Source organism: Pituophis catenifer, unplaced genomic scaffold, assembly GCF_029215685.1.
Source record: "Pituophis catenifer annectens isolate HBS135680 unplaced genomic scaffold, rPitCat1.0.hap2 SCAF_15, whole genome shotgun sequence".
Taxonomy (NCBI): Eukaryota; Metazoa; Chordata; class Lepidosauria; order Squamata; family Colubridae; genus Pituophis; species Pituophis catenifer.
This window is the reverse complement of record NW_027256895.1, coordinates 19,049,813-19,072,267: the sequence shown is the minus strand read 5'-3', so window position 1 is coordinate 19,072,267 and position 22,455 is coordinate 19,049,813. Positions and strand designations below refer to the sequence as shown.

The 22,455-nt window shown below is 38.1% G+C and overlaps 1 protein-coding gene across 1 annotated transcript; it reads left to right on the top strand.

The window, feature by feature from the left end:
- Positions 1-1,376: 1,376 nt before the first annotated feature.
- On the top strand, positions 1,377-21,785 carry LOC139324526 (vomeronasal type-2 receptor 26-like). Its single transcript, XM_070954239.1, has 6 exons — positions 1,377-1,465; positions 2,242-2,533; positions 11,827-12,687; positions 13,400-13,627; positions 15,108-15,234; positions 20,890-21,785. Exons 1-6 carry the CDS (start codon positions 1,377-1,379, stop codon positions 21,783-21,785), a joined length of 2,493 nt encoding a protein of 830 aa, XP_070810340.1.
- Positions 21,786-22,455: the final 670 nt, after the last annotated feature.

Here is a 22,455-nt window from a genome sequence, read left to right as displayed (position 1 = left end):
AACTACTCATTAATTTTCAAGCTGTAAGTGTCGATTTATCAAGCCCGATCACATAGTTTCATAGCAGAGCATGGGTATCCAGCATATATATATGGTCCACACCATGTGACTTTAAGGATAAGGAATAAAAATCATTTAAAATGAGTGAAAACAACCAAGCTATATTTTTACTTTGCAATAAAAACATTATTGAAATGTATGGTTTTCCTAGAACTTAGAACATCCTGTTTTGAAATTAATTCAGTTTGTAAATGTGGCTCAAATAAAAAATTGTCTCCAATGATATTCCTTTATTATTTGCATATTCACTTGGCAATACACACTGTTCCCATCCCAACGGAATCTGCACAGCTTACAGACCTTCTTCCATTAGGAAGGTTAAAAATGATTTAATGACATTTAATTACAAATACAATAACCAAAGTGCTTAAAGACCTCTCAAAAGAATAAATAAAAGTGGGTGGGATCCAGTGATGGGATTCAAATTTTTTTACCATGAGTTTTGTGGGCGTGGCTTGGAGGGTGTGGTGTGGCTTGGTGGGCATGGCTTGGTGGGCGTGGCAGGGGAAAGTTACTGAAAAATCACTATTTCCTCCCAATCAGCTGCGACTTCGGAGGCAGAGAATAGATGGGGACGGGTCCAGTCAGAGGTGGTATTTACTGGTTCTCCGAACTACTCAAAATGTCTGCTACTGGTTCTCCAGAACTGGACAGAACCTGCTGAATACCATCTCTGGTGGGGTCCTATAACATGATGGGCCAATTTCTCTTTGGCTCTTTGTGAAAAATCAAGTTTTAATGGACTCCCTAACAGGTCAAAATCAGATATTTCTATTGTTCCAGAGAATTAAAACTTTACAGCTACAGAACTAGGATGTGTTCATTTGAATTTTCATTCTTTTTCTCTATCTCTTTTACAGATTTCAGTTATGAGCTAAATATAAATAAATATTATTATTCTACTTTTTCCACAAAGTCTCCCAGGAGCTTCACTAAACATTCATTTCCCCTATAATTAATATGGCTTCTTCTCAACTCTTTTGGTAATTCTCAGACACAGCATGAAAAAGCTTGAAAGGGTCTATTAATTGTGGGACTGGAATGCTAGAATCTTCTCTTTAGAAAGAATATTTATGCAGGCTATTCTAATTAGTGGGATGTGTTTTTCCCCCTTATGTTTCATTCTTGCAGATGGAACTGGTTCATATGTAGGGAGAAATGTTTTCTTGAAGAAGATGGAATTTTTCATGGTGGTGATGGCAATATTGTCAACGTCACTGTCAGGAATTACATGCCTTTTTCTGCGTATTAAAGCATGTTCTGTGGGAAAAACTCCTCTTATTCAGCACAAGTATTTTCTGCCAGGAGATTTCATAATGGCTGGGATATTATCTCAGTTCTACATGATATCTGATTCAGTTGACTTCAGAAGACATCCATCTGAAGAACTGGTTGATGAGCTCATGTAAAGATTTCTCTTCTTAAGTGTAGCATGTCTTAAACCATATATCTTTCTCTAATAAATAGGTTGCCCATATTTAATTAATTATTGTTATTATTTGTGGCACAGATTCTTTGCTCTATCTCTTGCCTTTTAGTTCCTTCATTCTGAAGTCAGTATAGATTGATCAGACTGATATTTCTTACCTGGCAAATAAATACACAAACACACTTATGGTGACCCTCACACTGGTGTTTTTATTCAAATTCCATATTGAGATTTTCTTGTTTTCTTACTGTTCAATGATTCATTAGTGCTGAGCTATAAAATCACTATTTGTAGCGAAATCTATGTCAATTGTTTAATTCTTGCACTTAATATTAGGGAACAGTTGTGCTGTGTAGCGCTTGGCATTATTTTCCAAACAGTTGTTGAGCAGGCATGGAACCCAGATTTAGAGCCTCTCAGCCCTAAAGAAACATCAGTAACTTTTATTGGGATGAGGAAGTCCACTGAAGTCTATCATGATCCTCAAAAAAAAAAAAGTTATATATAACATTTGTCCTTACAGTTTACTTCAAATGCATATTTCATGCCTGCACCCACCATAAAACAAACTCAGAAGAAGATAAAACTACAAGACTAGAAATGACATAATATGCAATAAGAATTACATATAGGTTTTAATATGATTATTTTCCTTCAAGCAAGCTATCTGTTTTTTAGTGAAAATTGTTTTATAGTGAATTAAAGAATCATAACAACCTGCCTAGATCCACTCAATGTATCTTTCATTGCAGATTTTTCCTGCAGAACTACCAACATATCCTTGCCTTGGTTTTTGCTGTCAAGGAGATCAATGAAAATAATCATATATTACCCAACATGAGTCTGGGTACTGATATCGCTAACAGTTATTTCATGGCGAGATGGACCTACTTGGCTTCAATGGAGCTCCTCTCAACACGGGGCAGATTCATCCCCAACTATAAGTGTGATGCCAAGGACTGGGCACTATCTGTCATTGCAGGACCTAACTCTCACATCTGTCCCTACATGGCCAACATCTTGAATGTCTACAAGATGCCCCAGGTGAGATTTCTGTTTTTCTTGGACTAAGTATACACTGTAAGAATAACCATGAAAGGCAGGAGAAACAACTGCAGTCCTATAAAAAAAAGTCTGATATAAGAAATTTGAGCCTAAACAGAAGTATTATTTGAGAAAGCATCTCAGGATTGACACACACACACACACACACACACACACACACACACACATACACACACACACAGACACACACACACCATTATCTGGAAAGTTAAGGCACCGGAGGGAAAAGTGTTTTCAGACTTGCAAGATTAATGTTAACCCTTCCAAATTGTCCAGGGTAGGAAACCAAAATCATGCATGCCGATAATTCTTTTATTGTAAGGTTACAGTAAGAGGTCTTAAACTACTTTCTTTTACAAATGTATGTTTCTAAAAATAAAACAAATACTGTAAACTAACTTTTCTTTTTATTATTTTTCTGTGGTTTGGAAAAAAAGTGACAATCCAAAGAACGAGGAACAACAAACCATGTGTTTGCAGAAAAGATGAATAATTTTAGACACTGCTTGGTGGGTTCCTCAATCTGAATTCAAACCAATTAATGTACTAGGTTTTCTTGACTTATTTACAAATGCGATGAATAGAAACACCAGCACATTTTCATCAATACATTTTCTCACCATGTTTTAGTAATAATATTAAGGAGCCATGGACCTGATTAAGTAATGGAATAGTTATCATGATTTTTATATTTCCTTCCTTCCTCCCTTCCTTCCTCCCTTCCTCCCTTCCTCCCTTCCTTCCGTCTTAGTAATTTGAAAATTAAAAAATGAAGTGATGTAGTACAAATGAATGAAAACTGCACATAAAATTAATTAAAATGCTCTACGCATGAGTTAAATACATCCTGTTTTAATGGACTGTCAAAAGCATGAGGGCATTTAAGAAAAAGACCAGAACTAAAAGAGAAATAGCTGACTTCCTATAATGCTTATTACACATTCTTGCTGATATCTACTAACATCTGGTAAACACAGAATACTGTGATATTATAAGAATTTCTCCTTCTCCTCCTAAAATCAGAATAATCAATGGATTAATAATCCCTAAGTAGGCATGGTCAATTCCATCAGCTAGAATGTGGTAGAATGGTTTTCTATGGCAAATTGAATGTGGTAGGACTGTAGATGTTTGATGGCTAAAATTACTGACTTATGTCTCTTTAAGCAAAAGCCAGTACTTTAGTCTCTCTCAAATTCACTTCTCAAATACTGTATTTAGAAATTGTTGCTTTTCAGATCATACCATGTTAGTCAGGGGTGGGTTCTAAATTTTTTTATTACCGGTTCTGTGGGTGTGGCTTATTTTGTGGGTGTGGCTTGATGGTCATGTGACAATTATTTAGGATTTAGCAGAGGTACTGATCTACCAGGCTTTTAACTGCTTGCAGAGCTGTACCGATCTACCCATTTATTTTTTGCAGGCACTGGTCTACCCATTTATTTTTGCAGGCACTGATCTACTCATGTATTTTTGCAGGCACTGATCTACTCATGTATTTTTGCAGGCATTGGTCTACTCATTTGTTTTCTTTTAACACTGATCAGCTGTAGGGCGGCCCTTTGAAACCCCGCGACAAGAGTTTAAACAGTTTTGTCCGCTCTAGCCATCAGCTGGGAATCAGGAGGCAGCAATAGATTGGGGGTGGGGCCAAATAAAAGATAAGAATAATGCAGAGGGGGTGGGGGGGTGGGGGGGCAGAACCGATTCGGTGACGTCATATTGTCATCGCTACCGGCACGGGAGAACCAGGCCGAACCGGAAGGAACCCACCACTGATGTTAGTTGCTCAGGAGTTGGATATTTTTTACTCCTTTTTCAAAGTAAGAAGGGAAAGTATTTGACTTGTAGCATACTTGTTTCTGGAATTCCAATAAAACACAATGGCAAGTAAGAAGATACATTACCAAAATATGAAATAACTGAAATGAAAAGGGGGAAACTAATTCCCTGTACGCTTCCAGTATTAGTTGGATTGCAATTTACTGTATATCCAGTCCATACTTGCATGCATATTGGTATATATCAATATAAGGATGCCCATTCATTTGGTTGTCACAACAACCAAACAGGGCAGGTACAGACTTCAATGGATAGTTAGGACTGCAGAAAAAACCAGTTGCAACCAGCCTCTCCTTCATTGAGGACAGTAGTGAAATTTGAATTTTTTTACTACCGGTGTGGCTTGGTGGGTGTGGAAAGCCAAGGATACTGCAAAATCTCCATTCTCACCCCAATCCAGGGGAAGGATACTGCAAAATTCCTATTCCTTGGTGAAGAGCCTTGGTGGTGCAGTGGACTAAGTGCTGTTATGTAGCACTTAGCTGTCAGCTTCCTGCAATTAGTGTGAGTTCAAATCTCACCAGGCTCAAGATTGACTCAACCTTCCATCCTTCCGAGGTGTCACTGCGTTATTTGTGTTTGCCAGCTGTGCTTTAATTCTAAGATTTACGGTAGATGCTGAGCATCTTATCTCTAAGCTACTGCGCATGTCCACATTCTTTTTCTCTCTTCTAACTTCTTTGTTCACCTGCCAAGAGGTAAGGCAGAAATGCTGCCAAGATGTAATTAATAGCTAGTAAGATTGTTTTTATTTCTTTATAATAAAATGTGCTTCTTAGAATATATCCTGGTTTATTTTCTCTTAAAGTATGCTGCAAAGGAAAGCCACGGTCCATCTCTAATTAAGTGCAATTACCCCCCAGGAGGGAACGGAATTTATACACCCTGACACGTAGTAGCCGGAGGATGGCTTGGATTGATTTATGTCTTTTTTCCTTGCTTATTACTTTGATAACAAGCATCTAGGCTAATTAGACAGATGATTAATTTAGTGACTGCAAAACGCTGATTAATTGACTGCTAAGGTGCCACAAAAGAAGAAAAAATGAAACTCAGAGCATTCTCTACAAGTGAGTTGCACCTCTCCAATGAAGAAGAGGCAGAAAGAAGTTTTTCAAATTTCCAGTCGCTCACTTCAGCCACCCAGCTAGAAAAAGGAGCCGTGGGAGGAGTAGAAGAAACGGATGAAATGCTGTTACAGAGGCTTCAGGAAGAAGAAAATAGAAAAGCTGCCTTGGAAAGCGAAGTGCTAAGGTTAGTGACTTCCCCTTCTGATTATGCATGCTCTCAAACAATTCCTGCAGAAGCCCAAAGTTTTGAAAGGCTTGGTGCAAAGCCAAAAATTCTACAAATGACTCAATGTTCCTCCCACACACAGAGAGAAGTAATCTATTATTCTCCTTGAAGCTTTAAGCTCACCCAGTGTGAGCAAGCTATGAAAAGCTATCATGATCAAATAGAATTTTTTGAACGTGAGCTATACCAGGCAAAAACGGTTTTATCTATGCTTGAGCCAGATAAGAGAGAGTCTCGTGTTTTTCAAACCACTAAAACCTCCATCTTGCCTTCCTCTCCGAAGCCTAAGACACACTCCTTAGAAGGTATTGTGTCAGGCAAATCAGAACAGAGAGCTGTGTACACGTCACAATTGTCACATGATGTTCTCTCTTCTCAAATTACACATCATGCCACGAAGGCAGAAAAGTTAACTGAGCAGCCTAAAACTAAAGGTGCAGCACCATCTGCTGGCGAAAGTAATTTACTAGAAAAAGCTGAAATGCATCGTAGTTTGCAAGAACAATTACAAGTATTACATCAGATTTTATCACACATGTCCCTAATTCACTCAGATATTCAGACTGCAATGCCACAAGTGTCTCCACAGGCCCAAAACTTCAGCACCCCCTGGTGGTGCTGGTGTCTTTTTAGATGGAGCACAACAATACTTAATGCAGCAAAGGCAAATTACTGCATCTCCAGCAGGCCATGTTAATATTGCAGCCTAAATGCAGCAGCTCCAAGCTCAAACACAAGTGGCACAGCAAATTCCAATACAGCAGCCACATTTTCAAGTGCATGCACAAGTGCCTCCAGCCGTACAACCAGGACCAGCTCCTGGTCCACCTCCAACAGCACAACCAGGGCTATTTTTTGGTCCACAACAAGCACAACAAGTATTTTTACTGGCACAGTCAATATACCAAATGCATATTCCTCAACAGGCCTCTTCTGTCGTTCCACTAGCTGGTGAGTCAAAATTAAAGATGTCAGGACAGAATTATAAGGCCTGGGTCAGTGAGATTGGATTGTTACTTCGTAGAGAAGGTACCCACTGTATGATTTTTAATCCTCCTGCCCAGCCATGGACTCCTGCAATAAGAGACTTAGAGACTAAAGCTTGCACAACATTATTGATGTCTGTGGATACTGAACTGCAGGTTACTTTTCCACCTGATGCAACAGCCCAACAAATTTGGGTCCAATTGGAAAATTGCTACAGGCCTGTTTCAATTGAATCTTCATGTTTGCTCATGTCCGAGTTCCATGGTTCAAGATTGAAATATGGTGAACATATTGGAGAACATTTAACCAAACTGAAAGGAATCAGAAGAGAATTGGGCAAAAGAGGCTATCTTATTGATGATATTCAAATGATCAGCATTATTATTAATTCATTGAATTATGAATGGAAAGATGCCATTACAAAGATTAATCAAGTGCCTATTGCTCAACACACAGTGGACCATGTATGCAGACTTTTAACTGAAGAAGAAGCACTCATGTTAGCCATGCCACATTTGTGAGGACCATTCGCATCAAGAGCTCCAGCGAGGCGTCCCTTCTGAGGAAGAGCCTACGTTCCAAGGATGCCAAGATGCTACATCTGTAATCGTGTGGGACATGCCACCCGGGATTGTCCTCAACGAGTTCCAGCTCCCGTCACATACCAGCCCAGAGGAACAGATTCCAGAGGAGGGAGAGGCAGAGACGGAAGACAAGGTCGTCGTGGTTTGGCGTGATCCACAAGCTCCACTTGCCACATTGGCTTTAACCAATGATCCACAACCTCATCCAGAGTACGACAGATGACTCCTGTGGATTTTGGACAGTGGTGCAGCATTGCATGTTACCTACAGAAAGGAACTTTTCACAGAGATGCACGAGTCTGAACCTGAACTACGTGAACTTTAGTCTTTTTCCAATCATCCTTGTCAGGGCAAAGGAAAAGGAACTGTTTATGTTGAAGAGCTCGATACATTCATTCCTGATGTTTATTACATACCAACAGCAACTAGTAATTTGCTTAGTCAGAGTCACTTGTCTAGGGCATTAAAGTTCCAGGTTCACCACCTTGAAAAAGCAAGTTACATAGTTAAAAATGGAGATATTGTTGCTGAAACCATGTTAATTGGTGGTGTTTATTACTTAAAGCCAAAACCTAAATCACAGGCAAATATGCAAGCTCCAAAAGAGGAGAGCACAGGCCCAGAGAGAGATGCTCCAGAGAGAGATCCTGTTGCTACTCCAAAGGCTCCTAAAGCCAACAAAAAGAAAATTGGGAAACAGGTTGCTCAGAGCAAGCCTGGGGTTCCTGATAAAAATGTTAATGTTGAAAACTCACTAACTGGTAAACCTTTGCATTCCAGGTGTATCCATAAGTGGCATAGAAGATTGGGGCATGCCAGTTTGCATGTTCTTAGGAAGATGCTGGAGTTCGCAAAAGGTTTGGATCTAAAGGGGTGTAAGGTGTTTTTGGATTGTGCTGTCTGCAAGAAAGCTAAATCCAAAGCAGCAGCCATTCCCAAACACGCTACATGCCTGTCAACAAGTATTTTTGATTTGGTTCACACTGACATAGTTGGTCCTTTTAAGCCAACATTATTAAAATATTAAAAAATATGGTAAAAAATATTTTCTAACAATTGTTGATAATTATTCTAGATATGGATATGTATATCCTATGAAAGAAAAATCTGAGACTTTTCAGATCTTTAAAGACTTTGCTGCTCCAACACCAAGTTCACATCACCAGAATCCAGAATGATCGTGGTGCTGAATTCATGTCTCAGCGTTTCCAGGACTGGATGCGTAAGAATGGAATTCTTCATCAGATGTCGGCTCCTTACACACCGGCTCAGAACGGAGTCGTAGAAAGATGACAAGGGGTACTGCAAACCATGATGTGTTGTCTCCTAGAAGACGCCAACTTTAGTATGCCATACTGGGGTGAAGCTATCAAATATGCAAATTACATTGTCAACCGTACTTGGAGCAGTGTAATAAATCAGACTCCTTTCTTCATGCTGTATGGCTACAAGCCTGATCTCAAAAACCTCCATATTTTTGGTTCATACACTATGGTGAATATTCCCTTAGCTCAACGAAGGAAAGGAGGTCCAGCAGCAAAGAGACTGAGATTTATGGGCATTGATGATAACTCAAAATGGAGCTAATTTATTGACTTCAGACATGTAATTGTGATTTCCCAATCAGCCAATTTTGAGGAAGATGCTGACTGGTCCAGGATTCATTCCAATGATCCTGGAGTTTATTTTCCTAGAGATGATACTGCTGATGCTGCGCAGTCTGATAATCAAGATCTACAGGCAAAGGTTCCAGCTACTGGTTCTTCTCAATCTGATGTTTCGTCTTCGCAAGCCACTAATGCTGATGCTAGCAACGAATGTGAGGATGAGGACGAAGCAGAAGAAGAATGGACTGTTGTTCTGAGACGTTCCAAGAGGGCCACAAAGGGGATCCCTCCACAGCAATATTTGTGGCAACTGACAAAAACACCCTTGCCATTGATTTGCAATGTAACGCTTCCACCTGATACGTTCACACAAATCAAACATCTTCCTGATTCAGAGCAAGAGAAGTGGTATGAGGCAATGCAGGCTGAAATGTTTATATTGGTCCAAATAAGCAAATGAATGAAATTTTTGCTAAAGCTTTGCAAAGATATTTCACATTGAAAACTTTAAGCATGTTAGCACTTATTTAGGTGTTCAGATTGACAAAACACAGAAGTCTTTCACAAGAGGATAAAATTGAACAAATTTTGCATCATTGCAACATGAAGGATGCTAACACAGCACCCATACCCATGCAAACAGATTTTCACAACTTGACACATGAACCAAGTCCTGAGTTCGAGGATCAAACACTTTATCATTCAGTTATTGGGTCACTGTTGTACATTAGTAGTTGGACCAGACCCGACATTGCACTTAGTGTTAATCTCTTGTCTCGACACGTAGGTAAGGCAAAACAGTTTTATTGGACATGCATTAAGAAATTATTGAAATATCTAAAACACACTAAACATATGAAGTTATTGTTAGAACCGACACATACTGATTATGCAGAATTATGTTGTTATGCAGATTCTGATTGGGCTAGTGACAAGAAAATTCGTAAAAGTACTTCAGGTTATATGATGTTCTTAAACTGGCAAGTGCGTAAACAGAATTTTGTTTCTTGTTCATCTACTGAAGCTGGATATGCTTGTGTTTCAGATGCATGTAATTCTCTAACATGGTTTGATGCTTTGGTCACAGATATCTGGACACGTCCGATCCGACCGATCACCGTGATGGAAGACAATGAATCAGTGGTTTATATTTCTGAATCACATTTCACAGGTTCTAGGTCCAGACACATTGACATCTGTTATCAAAACATAAAACAATTAGTTAAACAAGGTTTTGTTAAATTGCAGTATGTGTCTACACATGATCAAATTGCTGATATACTCAACAAACCACTTCCAGCAGCTCAGCACGAGTATCTGTGTAAGAAGATGTGTCTTGCCTGATGTGACTTGACTGATGTCCGCTCAACTGGCAAAGAAGAGATTGTCACTGCGTTTTTGTGTTTGCCAGCTGTGCTTGAATTCTAAGACTTACGGTAGATGCTGAGCACCTTATCTCTAAGCTACTGCGCATGTCCACATTCTTTTTCTCTCTTCTAACTTCTTTGTTCACCTGCCAAGAGGTAAGGCAGAAACGCTACCAAGATGTAATTAATAGCTAGTAAGATTGTTTTTATTTCTTTATAATAAAATGTGTTTCTTAGAATATATCCCGGTTTATTTTCTCTTAAAGTATACTTCAAGGAAAAGCCACGGTCCATCTCTAATTAAGTGCAATTACCCCAAAGGGGAACGGGATTAATTGCCACCCTGACACAAGGTAGGTTAATTGAGGATCTGGATTGTGGGGGCAATAAGCTGACTTTGTAGAAACACTGCTTATGGGGGGGGGCAAAAGCCCTAATAAGCAGGTATATATAAAAGTATGAAGGCTATTGCTATAAGTGCATTGTAAGCCGCCCTGAGTCTTTGGAGGATGGCGGCATATAAATTGAACAAATTAATTAATTAATTAATTAATTAATTAATTAATTAATTCCCTCCCCACTTCTGGAGGAAGGATATTGCAAAATCTCATTTCCCACCCCACTCTGGGGCCAGCCATAAGTGGTGTTTGTTGGTTCACTGAACTACTCAAAATTTTTGCTACCGATTCTCCAGAACCTGTCAGAACCTGCTGGATTTTACCTCTGATTGAGGTATATTGCACGGGTCAGGAGGATGGGCTGAGAAACTATCTACAGACCCCTCATATTCTGGACATAAACTGTTTCAACTTCTCCCCTCAGGACACCGCTATAGGACACTGCCTGCCAAAACAACCAAACATAGCCTTTTCCTTATTGCCATCTCTCTGCTAAACACCTAATGCCCACAACATTGTTTATATGTAAAGATAGTTATCCATGTAGTAGGGCTGTATTACTATGATCTTTCTCATCTTTCTCATCCTCTCATCTTTCCTATTACCTTCTTCTATTGGTATCTTATGATTTATCACTTGTTTATATCTTATGATTGTATCTTATGATTTATGACATTGTTTGATGTTTGTATGTACATTGAGAGCGTATGCATCCGAGACAAATTCCTTCCGTGTTCAATCACACTTGGCCAATAAAGAATAAAAATTATGAGATATGAACTATGCAAATCTAGAGGAGGGTTATGGTGCATATCAAAGCAAAACCATGTTCTTACATTGCTAATCCAATTTTATCTTCATACCATCATGACTTCATTGATCCCATTTTCTTTCCATTTCCTATGAGGAAAAGACTAGGGAAATGTGGGGATGGGTTTCCTTCCTTAATCAGGACCAATCACATTTAATCCTTAAAATTTGTAGTCAATTTTCCATATAACATTACTTGAATTAATGCATTTCTGAGGGCTCCAAATTTGTGTTTCTAGTACAATAATTTCTGAAATTGTTTCTGAACATGATTACACTTATATTAATATTTGTAACAAAGACTGTAAATTAAGCACATATTTTTTTTAAAAAAAATATTTCAAGTTGGGAAACCATGGTCCTTTTTTCTCCTATGTCTAGCTCACATACGGATCTTCCCCATTGATAGATGGCAAGATACAAGGTGTTTTCTTTCATCGTTTTTTCCCAAATGTTGACCAACAGATCATGGGTATTCTCCAGTTGCTATTGTATTTTAGGTGGATATGGATTGGACTGATTTCCCAACCTGATAGGAGTGGAGAGAGATTCATACAAAATGCTATTCCTTTATATTCCCAGAAAGGTATCTGCTTTGACTTCATGGAAGAGATAGCCAAGGAAACATTTGCTGATGATATTGAAGGAGCATTTAAAGACTTTGGTAAAATGTACACTATTATCATGAAGAGCACTGCCAATGTCATTATCCTCTGTTGTGAAAACCATGTCACTGTCATTTTTAGAATGTTGCCCTATTATACAGAATTTGAAGATATCCCTGTCAAAAGAAAAGATAAAGTTTGGATAATGCCAGCCCAGATGGAGTTTACATCCCTTCCCTTTCAAAAAACCAGGGGTATGGACTTTTTCCATGGTGTTATAACTTTTGCAGTTTCTTCCAAGGAGATTTCTGGATTCGATAAATTCCTTCAGATGAGAAACCCAACTTCTGAAGCGGAAGACCATTTAATGAGAGTGTTTTGGAAAGAGGCTTTTGAATGCTCTTTTTCTGAAGATAATTTAGATGAAGACACTGGAACGATGTGCACTGGAGAAGAGAAGTTGGAGAATCTACCTAGGTCTGTGTTTGACACCATCCTGACTGGACAGAGTTACAGCATCTACAATGCAGTCTATGGTGTGGCACATGCTTTACAAGCCATGCTTTCCCCCAAGTCCAAACACAGAGCAAGGACAGAAGTTGGGAGAGAAACTTTGTTGACTCAAAAAACATGGCAGGTAAAAAAAATGAATGAACATCTCCCACTGCTCTTCTGTCTGATGCAATGAGCTGTTAGGTAATGCAGTCAATGAGAACAGTGGAGTCTTCTCTTTGACTGCATTAGTGATTATTTTCAGTCTCCTGCCAAAACATTTTCCCTATCATTTAGTGACTTAGAAAAACTTTTGTGATTGTGAGTAGATGAAGATGCTACAATAGGAAAGAAACGTTGAGATGCAGCAGTACTGGCATGATTGGCAGAAGTTCAAAATGTCTGTGTCAGAGAAGAAATATGGATGGCTTGGAGGAACAATAATTATATTAATGAAGCACATCCCATGAAATCAATATCCTGAACTGAATACAAAATTTCTTTCTTTCTTTCTTTCTTTCTTTCTTTCTTTCTTTCTTTCTTTCTTTCTTTCTTTCTTTCTTTCTTTCTTTCTTTCTCTCTCTCTCTCTCTCTCTCTCTCTCTCTCTTCTCGCGCGCGCGCGCGCTCTCGCTCTCGCTCTCGCTCTCGCTCTCACTCTTTCTTTCTTTTTCTTTTTTTCTTTCTCTCTTGCTCTCTCTCTCTCTCTCTCTCTCTCTCTCTTTCTATCTTTCTTTCCCCCTCTCTTTCTTTCTTTCCTCCCTCTCTTTCTCTCTTTTCTCTTTCTTTCTGTTTTCTTTCTTTTCTTTTTTCTGTTTCTTTCTTTTTCCACTAATTGTCACTCTTTGCTTCTGTTTAGCTCCATCACTATTTGAGAATCATCTCATTTAATAACACTGCAGGAGAGAAAATTTCCTTTAATGAAAATGGGGATCTAGAGACTGGATTTGACATTATCAATTGGGTCACATTCCCAAACGAGACATTTGCTAAAGTCAAAGTTGGAAAAATTGACCCACCAGCTTCTCCAGATAAGCAGTTTACCATTTCTGCACAAGACATCATCTGGCCTGCCATCTTTAACCAGGTATTTCCTGCTCAGATTTCAAGCTGTGGACAAGTAGTCCTCGATTTATGACCACAATTGAGCCCAAAATTTCTGTGGTTAGGTGAGACATTTGTTAAGTGACTTTTGCCCCATTTTATGACCTTCCTTGCCAGAGTCATTAAGTGTATCACAGCAATTGATAAGTTAGTAACTTGGCTGTTAAGCGAATCTGGCTTCCCCTTTGACTTTGCTTGTCAAAAGATTGCAAAAGGTGATCACATGACCTTGGGACACAGCAATGGTCATAAGTACAAACCAGTGGCCAAGCATCTACATTTTTATCACATGGTCATGGGATGCTACAAACATTATAACTGAAAAATGGTCATAAGTCTCTTTTTTCAGTGCCATTCTAACTTTGAATGGCCATTAAATGAATTGTTGTAAATTGAGGACTATCTGTACATTGTTTCCTTTCTTTTCTTGCTTTTTACATTATAAATTTGAATCAATCTTATCCTTCAAGTTGTCAGATTGAAAACTGCAAAGATGAAGAAACAATGGGTAGGTAGCATTCAGGAGTAGAATGATGAAATGATGCTTTAAAACAAAATGAATCAATCAAGGAATAATGAAATGCTGAATACAAAAATCAAAACTGTACTGGTTGCATGGTTGGATGGGTTGGTGGGTGGTGGGTGGGTGGAGATTCTGTGAAGTTCCATTTTGTGCCCCAAATGGAATGAAGAATTATAAAATTGTTGTTTTATTTTATTTTATTTTTTCATCAGTATTTTGAAGATAAAAGAAAGTGCTTATTGACTGGCATGGATGGGAAAAAAGAAATGGGGAACTCCATGTCAATGATCATATTAACCCTGGTTCAGATAGAACACCTGATCAGTGCTGTGTCCAAAGAAGAGAAAGATATTGAAACTTAGGGGGAAAATATTCATCTCTATTTCCAGCTAATGGATGCATGAAGAATAGCTCTTCTGGATCTTGAGTTTCTCCTAGTCAAATGATGCTATCTTCCTGTGCCCAATTCTTAATTTTTCTGCCTTTGGGTTTGATTCTAACTCACCTTCCATGTAATATCTCCATTCATTGACTGTAATTGCTTTTAAACAAAGAGATATTGGGACACCCATACCCTAAATTTATTATTAAATTCCACACCTAAATAATTTTTTTTGAATGAACCATTGTAAATTGAGGACTATCTGTACATTGTTTCCCTTCCCTTCTTGCTTTTGACATTATAAATTTGAATCGATCTTGTCCTTCAAGTTGTCTGGTTGAAAACTGCAAAGATGAAGAAACAATGGGTAGATAGCATTCAGGAGTAGAATGATGAAATGATGCTTTAAAACAAAATGAATCAATCAAGGAATAATGAAAGGCTGAATACATGTCCTGGTTGCATGGTTGGATGGTTGGTTGGTGGCTGGCTGGCTGGGTGGATGGATGGATGTTGTAGTAACAAGTTATAGTAAATGTTGCTTTCATTTCTTGATAGGTTCAACCTCTTTCTTTGTGCAATGACAATTGCTGTCCAGGCTACAGGAAGATGAAAATAGAAGGGAAGCCATTTTGCTGTTACAATTGCCTTCCATGTACAAAAGGGAAAATTTCAAACCAGATGGGTAAGTTGTCTTGTGCAAAACTAAATTATTCAGTCTTCTTTACAGTAATTCAAAATGCTAATATTTAAAACCTCCTGTAATTGTCTAATCTGGTGATAAAGTCAAAGATATTGCTACATAAATACTAAAAGTGAAAAGATATTTCAGAGCATCCACAAATAAATATCCAATTTGGTTTGTTCTAATTTTTTCCCCCAAATTATGACTTCTGATTAATGCTTATTTTTTAAGATGGCAGGCCTTGTGTTGATATGTGTGTTACGATATTTTCAGGATCAGACTCAATAAATAAGTTGAGAATTATAAGTTCAAATAAATCACTGTTTATTTACATAAGGCTTTCTATATTCACTGAATATTCACAGATAGAAGCACAGGAGGGATGTATACAGCTCCTTATATATACAATGGGTGGAGCTATATATGGGAGTGGTGAAGTATGAATACATTAAGAAGTGAAGAATAAGTTAACCCCTGATACCCTGTTCATGTACTATTTACATAATGGAGAATAAGGCATTTACTTGTGACAAATCCCCCTCTAAATGCCGATTTGATATATTACAACAATTACATTCAGATTCAGAACAATATAAGACATGTAACTTAGAAGTCAAGTATTTATGTTGCTTAGACGGCAAGGGCTTTGTTAATATGTCAGCTATTTGCTCTGATGTTTCGCAATGAACTGCTTTGATAAATCCATCCTGAGATAACTGTCTCACATGTTTAAATTTTATATCTATATGTCTGGACCTTTGTCCAATAGCATCAGATCTAGATATTTCGATAGCAGCTTTGTTATCTTCATGCATGATAAATGGCAAAGTGGGTTTCTTCCAAATGTCAGAAAGTAAATCATTAAACCATACAAGGTTATTTGCTGCCTTAGATAGACAAACATATTTTGCCTCTGTTGTGGAGGTGGCTACTAAATCTTGTTTGCCAGTATACCAGTAAACTGGACAACCGTTAAGGAAGAATATATAACCAGATGTACTTTTTCTACATGAGGTATCGCCAGCCCAATCCGCATCGGCGTAACATGTAAGGATGGGCTCCTTGACATTATTAGGTTCCAATAACAAACAGAAGTCTAAACTATTCTTCAAGTATCTTAATATTCTTTTGACAGCTTCCCAATGGTATAGTGATGGTTTGCTGACGTGTCTGGACAATAAGTTGAGAGGCAAAGCAATATCAGGTCTAGTCCAATTGGAAATGTAAAGAAGGGAACCTATGACTGACCTGTAAAGTGTATTATCTTTGAATTCAGGGGATGATTCGTCTGTGTTCTTCAAAAAATCAGTTTGCATAGGAGTGTCACAGGGCTTAGCATTACTTAAATTACATTTATTCAAGAGTTCTATGATTTTGTCTCTTTGAGAAAGTTTGAATCCCCTTCTGGTTTTACTGATTTGAACACCAAGATACTTATTTACCTTACCCAAAGATTTCAATGAAAAATGTTCATTCAGTCTTGTTACAAATGTCTCTCTCCTTTCTTTATGTTTACCTATGTACAAAATATCATCCACATAGATCAGTACAAATTCTAGGGAATCATCTTCTTTTTTGACAAAAAAACAATTATCAGCAGTAGTGGCATTGAAATTCATGGTTTTGAGTACTTTTACTAAACAGTCATACCATTGTTTACCAGATTGTTTCAACCCGTATAAACTTTTGTTTAGCAACCAAGTTTCATTTTTGTTTGTGTATTGACTGTGGGGTGCTCTTACATATATTTCTTTATCTAATTTTGCGTGTAGATATGCAGTCTGTATGTCGTATTGGAACACATCGAGGTTGAGTGCTGATGCTATAACCAGAGCTGTCTTGACACTCTCTGTTCTTACTGTGGGGGAGTATGTGTCTGTATAATCCTCGGGATATTTCTGTGCATAACCTTGTGCAACTAATCTAGCTTTGTATAGAGTGTTGCCTCCCTCTAAATTTTTAATTTTATATATCCACCTAGTGCCAATGATGGTTTTGTCCTTTGGTGCAATTGTAGGTGTGAATACATTTAGCCCTCGTAAACTATCCATCTCTTTAGTCATGGCTGATTCCCATTTTTCCTTTTCTTCAGGAGGAAGTTTTAGCACTTCCTCATATGTGTTAGGTGTTGATGATTCTCCATCCATATACATTACATAATCTTTGTATTTGTTTGGCACTTGATTCCTGCTACTTCTGATTGTTCTTTTTGGTTTACTATCATTGTCATGTAAATACCTTGCTTCCTTTTTAGTTAATGAATCTGTCCTTATTTTGTGTTGACTGTTTGTCCATGTTTTGATTTTATTTTTATGCGTGTTGTGACTGTGTTCTTCTCTAGTCCTTTTTTCTTGAAGTTTAGTGTCTGGGTTGGTGTTTGTGAATATTTCATTAAGATGTATTTTAGACCAGTTGGCCTGTTCATGGAACACAGCCGTTCTGGAAACTATAAATTTGTTATTATTATCGATAAATCTGTATCCTTTTGTACCTGTCTCGTATCCCATGAACCTAAATCTTCTGGATACGTTCTCACCTTTGCGTCTCAATTGTTTAGGTATGTGTACGTCTGCAGTGACTCCAAATATGTGCATGTGTGCTAATTTTGGTTTCCTATTATACATTACTTCATATGGCGTCTTATTTACAATCCTGGACCAAGTTCTATTTTGTGTGTAATTGGAGTATTGTAGGGGTTCTGACCAGAATTGTTTACCTAAGCCAGCATCTTCTAATGTGCATCTAATCATGGTTTGTAATGTTGAGTTCTTTCTCTCTACCACTCCGTTCTGGAATGCAGAAAATGGGTGGACTTCTTTACCTATGTCTATCAATGGAAGACTGTCTGTTGTTGTACCTATTTCTATATTCTGACCTATGTCTTTCTCTTAGAATTTTAGGACAATCCCTCCTATTATGTTCTTTGGACCCACAATTGTGGTATTCAAATGATTCATGATGTCTTTCTTGAAATGCTACCTTTTTATATTGTTTGTGTTCCATGTGGTTGTTACAACGACTCCTCCTTGAATTGTCTTCAGCTATTAGCTTATTGGATAGATTTTCTATGGATAAATATCCTAGATTGATTGTGTCTAAATGTGACATATAATTATCCCATGATGGGTCAAGTGAGTTAATGATAACACTCTTCATTGTTTGATCTGAAATTACTTCCCCCCTTAGGTGCAGTTCTGCTCTAATTTTGTTTAAAGATATTAAATGTTCACTTATGGTAACCCCTGGCTTTATCCTAGAAGAGAAGAAATCTTTAGACATTCTTGTAGTAGTGGCTACACTTTCACTGTGAAACAAATTAAACATGCATTGAATAATTTCTGAGACAGTCAGATTTTGCTTAATACTGTGATACATGGCAGGAGATACACTGGAAATTAATAAGAAAAATGCTCTATGGTGTAGGCAATCTAATTTTAGAGTCCAAGGTCTTTTTGGGGGGTTAGTAATAAAGAATAGCAAGTTTTCTTTCATAAAGACAACCTGGAGCTGTTGATACCATTCTTGCAAATTAATACCATCTATTCTCAGTTTTGGGAAGTCATTGGGTAAATTCCCAACATTGTTGGGTCCATTACTTACAACCGGGGGTAGTCCGTGGTCTTGTAAATGTTGAAAGTTGCAAAATGGCGTGGGGATGCTCGCAACGAGTCTGAATGATTCTCTCCGTTTCTCATGTCTTCCGAAGTTGTCTGCGTAGTCTTGCACATGCGCGTTGCTCATTTCGTTCCTGGAGTCATCGTGAGAGGTTCTCGCTGCTGCAGCTCCCTCGCTTTGTTCTTCTTCCGATGAATCAGTCTCCGGTTCGATCTTAGGAGTCCTGGTGATAGAGGGCGCTCGTTTTTTTTCGCTGAAGGCGCTGGTCCTTGGATTCGTCTGCGGCGTGGGGTGGTATCTGCAGGGCTCTCTGGGTTCAGGTGTCGGTGCTCTCGCTGTCTGGATAGGAGCGGATAGGTTTTGAGGCGTTGGCTTGCTTGCTTGTTTTTTTATTGATTTTTTAGTAATCTTCAGTTTTGGTCCAAATGCTGCAAAAAGCGTTTTCATTGCTCACTTTACTTGCATGTCTATTGAATCTTCTTCGATCTCTGTGTCTGATTCTTCTGAGGTGTATATTTTTTCTCTTTCATTTTTTGCATCGAGTAAGGCTTTTCGCGCCAGATATTTTGAATCCTGCTTTCTGATTGGCTCTGCTTCGCTCATCTTAGGGGTCTGTTGAAACCAAGATGGCTGCCATTCGAAATTTTGCACGGGACTGTTGGTTTTCTTCTTCGCTGCGTTTTTATCTGTAAGCATATCGCTCACTATTTTTGAGTCTTTTGATTTTTCAGTAGCGATGTGCTTCTCTCTCGCTGCTCCATTGTTTTTTAGTATATCTTGGAGGTTCGTGACGACACTTTCATCGTTCTTTTGGCTTTTTAAAAGTTTTAGTATCTCTGACCTGAGTTCGTTGTTTTCTATTTCGTTTCCTTCTTGGTCATCATCTTCATTTATTATTTCTTCGTCGTCTGTGGTGTATTCTTCAGATTCTCTCGAAATTGCATTCATCGATTATTTCTTGATCCGCTTCCATTTCTTTGCTGTATGCCCTGGTGTTGGGCCTATCTCTTTTAGACATGTTTAAGTTTTTATTGAGTCAATTCAACCATCCTCTGCTACCAGATTGTTACGATATTTTCAGGATCAGACTCAATAAATAAATTGAGAATTATAAGTTCAAATAAATCACTGTTTATTTACATAAGGCTTTCTATATTCACTGAATATTCACAGATAGAAGCACAGGAGGGATGTATACAGCTCCTTATATATACAATGGGTGGAGCTATATATGGGAGTGGTGAAGTATGAATACATTAAGAAGTGAAGAATAAGTTAACCCCTGATACCCTGTTCATGTACTATTTACATAATGGAGAATAAGGCATTTACTTGTGACAATGTGTGTGTAAAAGTGGAAAAAGATAAAACTGGGATCCGTCTGCTGATTTTAGGAGCTTAATTCCTAAAATAAAATACCATGAAATATATATTTCTCCCTTCCTCCAAAAACTAAACATGTTTTTTCACTTTGTTTAGGAAATACCTTAATGACAAAAATATTGTTATTCAATTCATTATTAGATTTTACAATAAGAGAGTCCATGCAATCAAGCAATAAATAAATCTCAGAAGATCTGGCATATTTACAAAAAGTCATTAAAAATAAACAGGCATTATTTAATTAAATGAATCCATGTACTAAGAAAGTACATCTGGTTGGAATGAGAAAAAGGGCCTTCTCCGTGATGGCCCCCTCCCATTGAAAGATCGTCCACACAGAGGTGAGACTGGCCCCAATTTTGACACTCATTTGAAAGTCCCTTAAAACAAGATTCTGCCAACAGACCTGGGGAACCCAGACTAGGATGGAGCCCTTCAAGAGGCTCATTTGATGTGTGTTGTCACCAAGGTATGTGGGTTACTGTTTTTAATTCATTTATATTAGACTTTTGATTGTCTATAAGCTGCCCAGAGTCACTGAGGATGAATGGGCAGCCATATACATTTTCTAAATAAATAAATAAACCCAGTTAATTAACTCTCAGTCCCACTATCTGAGTATTTCTTGAAATTGGCCATGATGTTTTCTTTTTCCAGATGCAGTTGATTGCTTCCAATGTCCAGAAGATCGATATCCAAACAAGGCTCAAACTCTTTGCATTCTAAAAGAAATAACCTTCTTGTCTTACAATGAGCCACTGGGACTCACCTTGATCACTGTTAGTCTTTTCTTTTCTGTCATCACCATTGCGGTGCTGGGAATCTTCATTAAAAAGCAGGACACCCCCATTGTCAAAGCCAACAACAGGAACCTCACTTATACCCTTCTCATTGCCCTTCTCCTCTCCTTCCTTTGTGCTTTCCTCTTCATTGGGCAACCTGACCAAGTGAAATGTCTCATGCGACAAACTGCTTTTGGCATCATTTTCTCCATAGCCCTTTCTTGTATTTTGGGTAAAACAACCATCGTTGTTTTTGCTTTCATGGCTACTAAGCCTGGCTCCAAAATGCGGAAATGGGTGGGGAAAAGGATGGCTATTTCTATTGTCCTTTCTTGCTCCTTGACCCAACTCCTGATCTGTTTAGTGTGGCTGGCCATTTCTCCCCCATTCCCAGATTCTGACATGCATGCCATGGCTGAAGAAATTGTCCTAGAATGCAATGAAGGTTCAGCCACCATGTTTTACCTTGTCCTTAGCTTTATGGGGTTCTTGGCTTCTATTAGCTTCACAGTGGCCTTTTTTGCCAGGAAGTTACCTGACAGCTTTAATGAAGCCAAATTTATCACCTTCAGTATGTTGGTCTTTTGTAGTGTCTGGATATCATTTGTTCCAACATACTTGAGTACGAAGGGCAAATATATGGTGGCTGTTGAGATTTTCTCCATTTTGGCTTCTGCAGCTGGATTACTAGGCTGCATATTTTCCCCCAAATGCTACATCATTATTTTGAGACCTGATTTAAACACAAAGGGACGTTTAATAAAGAAATAAATCTGAATATGGAGTCTAATCTGCTCATTATTCATTTTAAGTTTCTCCCTATTAGAGCACAACTTTCAGGTATTGTTACATGCTGGAGCTTGTTGAATTTGGAATCTGTACAAGAAATGTAAACATATGTACACCATCTTTTATCAAATATATCTGACACATAGTAAGGAGGAGAATTCCCGTCTCATGTTAGGAAATGCCTAACATGTTCTATCAAGTGACACTAACTCTCATTCCCTTGAAGACAATTGCTACTAAGAGGGGCAGATAAAGTTTTTCTTAAATAACATGATTGGTTTAAGATCTTTGTGCTGACAGAAATCCTACGAATTTTGATTACCTACAGCATTATATTTTGAAGAGCTAAAACTCACAATTTCTTTTCCTTTGTTCTTCTGAATTGGCAGATAATTTTCAAGTAATTTGTTAACCTGGAGACTTAATATGGTCTAGATTGTCAATGTTGTCATCGTTCCTAAACTGGGATCTTCTGTTTCCTCAAAGTATAGAGTTGCAGACTTCTTGACCTTATAAACTCCTGGAGTGAGCAGTGAATTAGCTTGCAGTACAGCATTCTAACCACTGCGCCACTATGGCTCATATTAATCTTTTTGATCACAAAAATGGGAAATAGGAAATCATTCAGAGCAGTCCTTCCTCTTTAATTGTG

Coding starts and splice junctions, on each gene's coding strand:
- LOC139324526 (XM_070954239.1), top strand. CDS start 1,377: ATGGCTGGGATATTATCTCAGTTCTACATGATATCTGATTCAGTTGAC. Junction 1,466..2,241: donor GAACTGGTTGATGAGCTCAT/GTAAAGATTTCT, acceptor CTTTCATTGCAG/ATTTTTCCTGCAGAACTACC. Junction 15,235..20,889: donor GAAAATTTCAAACCAGATGG/GTAAGTTGTCTT, acceptor TTCTTTTTCCAG/ATGCAGTTGATTGCTTCCAA.